Source organism: Rattus norvegicus, chromosome 3 (assembly GCF_021556685.1).
Source record: "Rattus norvegicus strain SHRSP/BbbUtx chromosome 3, alternate assembly SHRSP_T2T, whole genome shotgun sequence".
Taxonomy (NCBI): Eukaryota; Metazoa; Chordata; class Mammalia; order Rodentia; family Muridae; genus Rattus; species Rattus norvegicus.
This window is the reverse complement of record NC_141536.1, coordinates 74,996,451-75,004,312: the sequence shown is the minus strand read 5'-3', so window position 1 is coordinate 75,004,312 and position 7,862 is coordinate 74,996,451. Positions and strand designations below refer to the sequence as shown.

At 37.3% G+C, this 7,862-nt stretch overlaps 1 protein-coding gene across 1 annotated transcript; it reads left to right on the top strand.

The window, feature by feature from the left end:
* The first annotated feature begins 687 nt into the window (after positions 1–687).
* On the top strand, positions 688–1,641 carry Or4a78 (olfactory receptor family 4 subfamily A member 78). The gene has a single exon (NM_001000624.1). It carries the CDS (start codon positions 688–690, stop codon positions 1,639–1,641), a length of 954 nt encoding a protein of 317 aa, NP_001000624.1.
* Positions 1,642–7,862: the final 6,221 nt, after the last annotated feature.

The following is a 7,862-nucleotide window of genomic DNA, read 5'->3' as shown; positions in this document are numbered from 1 at the left end:
ATGTTACTAATCAGTATAATCAAGCAACAAATGAAACTAAAATATAAAGAAAGTCATTGGTATAAGCCATGATGCCTGAATAATATTAGAGATATTTGATACACTTAATAATCTCCTGAAACTTTTTAGATCAAGTGATATATGATGACTAAATTTATCTTGTAAGGTGAAGTATCTATGTCAAATAGTTCAATATAATAACACTAATATGGATCCTCTTAGATCAGTGCTAATGTGAATACCATCCAAGCTTAAATTTTAAAATATTCTTCACAGATAATAATGGCTAGAAAAGTTGCTCTTCTTTGGTGGATAAACTCAGGGTGTAATAGTACAACTCTTTATCAAGTCCTCTAGGAAAAACATTTCTATATTCATTTGGTATATGAAGAATAATGTGTTTTAAATAACCTTTTATGGGTGACAGAGATATCTCTATCTGAATTTCTCTCTAGAGATTCACTGTTACTTTTATAACCTTAGCATTGAGAGACTTATAAACAGAAAACAAGTGGAGCTTGTTACAAGATGAAGTTCAATATATGTTTATTAAATACTAATATTGGTTAACTACTATAAAGACACTATATGTCCCATGACAGGATGGAATCGTGGTCTTGTTAATAGATCATGGGAAGTTTGATTCTCCTGAGCTCTTTGTTTGAAACAAGTCTGATAGAAAAATAAATGGGCCAGAGCAACAATGTCACAGAATTTGTCCTGCTGGGCTTCACTCAGGATCCTGCTGGGCAAAAAGCTTTATTTGTTATGTTTTCACTGATGTACATTGCAACAATGGTGGGGAACCTGCTCATTGTAGGGACAGTGATTGTCAGCCCCTCCTTAGGCTCCCCGATGTACTTCTTCCTTGCCTCTCTGTCACTCATGGATGCTGTTTATTCTACTGCCATCTCACCCAAGTTGATTGTAGACTTGCTCCGTGAGAAAAAGACCATCTCCTTCAGAGCTTGCATAAGCCAGCTCTTTATAGAGCATTTATTTGGCGGGGTTGACATTGTTATTCTGGTGGCAATGGCCTATGATCGCTATGTGGCCATCTGTAAGCCACTACATTATTTGACCATCATGAATCGACGGGTATGTATTCTCTTCTTGGTGATGGCCTGGGCAGGAGGTTTTGCACATGCTTTGTTTCAAGTTCTTGCTGTATATAATCTTCCTTTCTGTGGTCCCAATATCATTGACCACTTTGGGTGTGACATATACCCACTCTTGCTACTTGCATGTACTGACACCTACTTCATTGGACTTTCTGTCATTGGCAATAATGGGGCCATGTGTATAGTCATCTTTAGTCTCCTTTTATTTTCCTATGGAATAATTCTTAGATCTCTCCAGAATCACAGTCAGGAAGGGAGGCGCAAAGCTCTGTCCACCTGCAGCTCTCATATCACTGTGGTTTTTCTCTTTTTTGTTCCCTGTATTTTCATGTACGTTAGACCTGTTTCTAGTTTTCCTATTGACAAATCCATCACTGTAATTTATACTGTTGTCACCCCCATGTTGAATCCTTTAATATATACTTTGAGAAATTCAGAGATGAAAAATTCTATGGAAAAGCTCCTGCAGAAAATATTAAGTCCAAATAGAGTAAGGCTTCTTTGCTGCTTACATTATTAAGCACTAGGCATCAATCCCAAATAAACCATTGTGGTGTGAGTTTGTGCTGTAATATTCATGCTACCACTTGATTCTCTGAAATTTCCGGTATCGCGAATGTAATTGTTAAATATAGTTATTTGTTATAAAATTTATAATAATTAGTATAGTTGTGCATAGTATCATTTATTCATTAGCTACTTGTTTAACCATTTTTGATGAATTTGATATCAAATTTTTTCATTTTTCAATAAACATTTTCTGAAAAATTTTCATGTATTTTGTCCAATAAATATTCTTATTTAATTAAACTTTAGCTTGAAATACTTCTCTTTAAATGTTTTAATGGTTTTATTAAGATACTCATAATCTGTGTTGTACGTCTGTTGTTTTGAAATCTGAAAACATTATAGAGTGGTAATCACGTAATTTTCATTTTGTTTTCTCTTATATTTTTTATTTCTTTGTGTTGAGAAAAGTATGATCTTCTTGCTATTCCTTGTAAACTGAGGTATATTTTTTAATTATTTTAATAACTGTCCTTTTTGGTGGCCCCCAAAATATTTCACTGTGTGATGACATAGCACGTTCTTTATGTTTTATACTCAGGTTATGTATATCTTTCTGAGTCATTTAATTTGGTGAATTAACCTTGTTTCCTAATTAATACTTTATTATTAGATGCCAATGAAATAGTCTTTGATAAGCAACAAAATATTTAATAATTTTATTTAGCCAGTATTTCCAAATAGTAGTAGTTTTTGCTGATAGAGTGTTGAATATGTAGGCAGTTTAGAGGAGAGCGGATATCTTTATCCCATTAAATCTTTCTTTTGGTAAGAGGAGAGTTATCTTTCTGTATGTGCTAGAATTCTTCACTACTTTTGGTCTCAGTTTTTTCATCAATTAGACGTTTCACATTTTCCTTTAAGATTATTTTTAATTTGTGTTATTTTACTTCAATGTGTGCTTACTATCTTAGAATTTCTGATGATTGTGACAAATATCAATGAAGGTAAACCATGAATTTTGATACTTAATCAAAAATGTTTATATAAAATGGAGGAATTTCAGTTAATTCCTTGAATTATTACATGAAATAGATGCCATCTGAAATAATTTTTTAATCTTTATTTTCTTTTTTTTATTAACTTGAGTATTTCTTATATACATTTCGAGTGTTATTCCCTTTTCAGGTTTCCGGGCAAACATCCCCCTCCTCCCTCCCCTTCCTTATGGGTGTTCCCCTCCCCATCCTCCCCCCATTGCCGCCCTCCCCCCAACAATCTAGTTCACTGGGGGTTCAGTCTTAGCAGGACCCAGGGCTTCCCCTTCCACTGGTGCTCTTACTAGTATATTCATTGCTACCCATGAGGTCAGAGTCCAGGGTCAGTCCATGTATAGTCTTTAGGTAGTGGCTTAGTTCCTGCAAGCTCTGGTTGCTTGGCATTGTTGTTCATAAGGGGTCTCGAGCCCCTTCAAGCTCTTCCAGTTCTTTCTCTGATTCCTTCAACGGGGGTCCTATTCTCAGTTCAGTGGTTTGCTGCTGGCATTCGCCTCTGTGTTTGCTGTATTCTGGCTGTGTCTCTCAGGAGCGATCTATATCCGGCTCCTGTCGGCCTGCACTTCTTTGCTTCATCCATCTTGTCTAATTGGATGGCTGTATAGTATGGGCCACATGTGGGGCAGGCTCTGAATGGGTGTTCCTTCTGTCTCTGTTTTAATCTTTGCCTCTCTATTCCCTGCCAAGGGTATTCTTGTTCCCCTTTTAAAGAAGGAGTGAAGCATTCTCATTTTGATCATCCGTCTTGAGTTTCATTTGTTCTAGGCATCTAGGGTAATTCAAGCATGAAATAATTATTTTTATTTTCACCAATATTCATCATATAATGTATCTACATATTCCTGTGATGTGTTAATTTAAACTGAAAAGTAAACATTATGATGTGGAAATAAACGTACCTTCATAGAGAAATTGGAGAGATGTTATATTAGCAACTTAGGAGCATAACTGAAAACTCTGGAACAAAAAGGAAGCATACATTCCCAGGTAGAGGAGATTGCAGAAAATAACCAAGTGCTAGATTTCAACCAATTAGGAACAAAGAAAACAATACAAAGAATAAACAAAACCAAGCAGTGGTTTATTGAGAAAAATCAACAAAACAGATAAACCCTTAGCCAAACTAACTAAAGGGTAAAGAGATAGTATCCAAATTAACAAAATCAGATATGAAAAGGGAGGTATACCAACAGAAACTGAGGAAATTAAAAAAATCATCAGATCGTACTACAAAAGTGTATACTCAGCAAAACTAGAAAATCTAGATGAGATGGATGAGTTTATAGACAGATACAAGGTACAAAAGTTAAATCAGGATATGATAAATTATCTAAACATTCCCATAACCACTAAAGAAATAGACATAGTCATTAAACATGTCCCAATCAAAGAAAAAGCCCAGGGTCAGGTGGTTTTAGTGCATAATTCTATCAGACCTTCAGAGAAGACCCAAACCCAATACTTCTCAAAGTATTCCACAGAATAGAAACAGAAACAATGCTATGTTATTAGTCCTATGAAGCCACAGTTACTCTGATACCTAAACCACAAAAGATATGACAAAGACAGAGAACTTCAGACCAAATTGGCTTATGAATATTTATGCAAAAATACTCAATAAAATCTTATAAACCAAATCCAAGAAGACATCAAAACCATAATGAACTCATCACTATGATCAGCCAGTCTTCATCCCAGGGACGCATGCTTGGCTCAATATTTGGATCTCCTTCAATGTAATCTACTGTATAAACAAACTCAAAGAAAAAAATCACATGATCATCTCAGTAGATGCTGAAAAAGCCTTTGACAAAATACAATAACCCATCATGTTAAAAGTCTTGGAAATATCAGGAGTTCAAGCCCCTATTTAAACATAATAAAAGCAATATGCAACAAAGCAACAACCAACATTACATACAATGGAGAGGAACTTGAAGCAACCCCACAAAATCAGGGAGAAGACAAGGCTGTCCAGTCTCTTCCTATCAATTCAACATAATACTCAATGTTTTACCTAGAGCAATTTGAAAACAAAAGGAAGTCAAGGGGATACAACTTAGAAAGGAAGAAGTCATGGTATCACTATTTGTAGATGATATGCCACGTCAAAAATTCTACCAGAGAATGCCTACACCTGATAAACGACTTCAGCAAATTGGCTGAATATAAAATTAATTCAAAAAAACTAGTGGCCCTCCACTACACAAAGGACAAACAGTTTGAAAAAGAAATTAGGGATGGATTTGAAGGAGCTTGAAACCCTATAAGAACAACAATAGCCACCAACCAGAGCTTTCAGGGACGAAACCACTATCGAAACACTATACATGGACTGACACAGGGCTCCAACTGCATATGTAGAATAGCCTTGTTGGGGCACCAGGGGGAAGGGGAAGCCCTTGGTCCTGCCAAGGTTGGACCCCTGTGCAGGGGAATATGGGGCAGTCAGTAAGGGGGATGTATGGGGGGAACACCCATATCGGGGAGGGGCCTGCCTATAACCCTCCCAAGCTATTCTTGTTCCCCTTTTAAATAACGAGTGAAGCATCCGCATTTTGGTTATCCTTCTTGAGTTTCATGTGTTCTGTTCACCTAAGGTAATTTGAGCATTTGTGCTAATATCCACTTCTCCATAAGTGCATACCATGTGTGTTTTTCTGTAATTGGGTTACCTCACTCAGGATGATATTTTCCAGCTCCATCCATTTGCCTATGAATTTCATACAGTCATTCTTTTTGATACCAGTAGTACCAAAATGATTCCGTTGTGTAGATGTACCACATTTTCTGTATCCATTCCTGTGTTGAAGGGCATCTGGGTTCTTTCCAGCTTCTGGCTATTATAAATAAGGCTGCTATGAACATAGTGGACCATGTGTCTTTGTTATATGTTTTGTGTACATGCCCAAGAGAGGTATAGCTAGGTCCTCAGGTAGTGCAATATTCCATTTTCTGAGGAACCTCCAGACTGATTTCCAGAATGGTTGTATGAGTCTGCAATCCCACCAACAATGGAGGAGTGTTCCTCTTTCTCCACATCCTTGCCAGCATCTACTGTTGCCAGAGTTTTTGATCTTAGCCATTCTCACTGGTGTGAGGTGTAATCTCAGGGTTGTTTTGATTTGCATTTCCCTTATGACTAAAGATGTTGAAAATTTCTTTGGGTGCTTCTCAGCCATTAGGCATTCCTCAGCTGTGAATTCTTTGTTTAGCTCTAAACCCTATTTGTCTCCCTGCAGTCTAACTTCTTGAGTTCTTTGTATATTTTGGATATAAGGCCTCTATCTGTTGTAGGATTGGTAAAGATCTTTTCCCAATCTGTTGGTTGCTGTTTTGTCCTAACAACAGTGTCCTTTGCCTTACTGAAGCTTTGTAGTTTTATTTGATCCCATTTGTTGATGCTTGATCTTAGAGCATAAGGCATTGGTGTTTTTTTTTGTTTTGTTTTTGTTTTTGTTTTTTTTTGTTTGTCTTTTTGTTTTTGTTTTTTTTTTTATTTGTTTTTTTCAGGAAATTTTCTCCAGTGCCTGTGTGTTCGAGATTCTTCCCCACTTTTTTGTATCTGGTTTGATGTGGAGGTCCTTGATCCACTTGGACTTAAGCTTTGTACAGGGTGATAAGCATGGATCGATCTGCATTCTTCTACATGTTGACCTCCAGTTGAACCAGCACCATTTGCTGAAAATGCTATCTTTTTTCCATTGGATGGTTTTGGCTTCTTTGTCAAAAATCAAGTGTGTGGGTTCATTTCTGGGTCTTCAATTCTATTCCATTGGTCTATCTGTCTGTCTCTGTACCAATACCATGCTGTATTTACCACTATTTCTCGGTAATACTGCTTGAGTTCAGGGATAGTGATTCCCCCTGAAGTCCTTTTATTGTTGAGGATAGTATTAGCTATCCTGGGATTTTTGTTATTCCAGATGAATTTGCAAATTGTTCTGTCTAATTCTTTGAAGAATTGGATTGGTATTTTAATGGGGATTGCATTGAATCTGTAGATTGCTTTTGGTAAAATGGCCATTTTTACTATATTAATCCTGCCAATCCATGAGCATTGAAGATCTTTCCATCTTCTGAGGTCTTCTTCAATTTCTTTCTTCAGAGGCTTGAAGTTCTTATTGTACAGATCTTTTACTGGCTTGGATAAAGTCATACCGAGGTATTTTTATTATTTGGGACTATTATGAAAGGTGTCGTTTCCCTAATTTCTTTCTCGGCTTGTTTCTCTTTTGTGTAGAGGAAGGCTACTGATTTATTTGAGTTAATTTTATACCCAGCCACTTTGCTGAAGTTGTTTATCAGCTTTAGTAGTTCTCTGGTGGAACTTTTGGGATCACTTAAATATACTATCATATCATCTGCAAATAGTGATACTTTAACTTCTTCTTTGCCAATCCGGAACCCTTTGATCGTGTGTTGTCTGATTACTCTGGCTAGGACTTTGAGAACCATATTGAATAAGTAGGGAGAGACCCTAAAAATAATAGTTATTTTTTAACTATTTTTTCTTGGATATTTTTATTTACATTTCAAATGTTATCACTTTTCCCAGTTTCCTGTCCATAAGCACCCTATTCCAACCGTCTCACCGATGTTCTATGAGGGTATTCCCCCACCCATCAACCTAACCCTTCCTGTCTCACTGCCTTGACATTTCCCTACAATGAGAGGTCCAGCCCTGGTAGGACCAGGGACTCCTCCTCCCATTGGTGCCCATCAAGGCCATCCTCTTCTACATATGCAGCTGGGGCCATGGGTCTGTTCATGTATACTCTTGGGATAGTGGTTTAGTTCCTGGGAGCTCTTGTTGGTTAGTATTGTTGTTCTTATGGGGTTACAAACCCCTTCGGCTCCTTCAATCCTTTCTCTCACTTTTTCAATGGAGACCCTGTACTCAGTTAAATTGTTGGCTGCAAACATTCCCTCATGTATTTGTCTTGCTCTGGCAGAGCCTCTCGGGGGAGAACTATATCAGGCTCCTGTCAGCATGCACTTCTTGGCATCAGCAATATTGTCTGGGTTTGGTGGCTGTATGGTTATGGGCTGAATCCCTAGGTGGGGCAGGCTCTGAATGACCATTCATTTAGTCTCTGCTCCAAACTTTGGCTCAGTATCTCCTCTGAATATTTTTGTTCCCCATTCAAAGAAGAACTGACGCATCTGCACTTTGGTT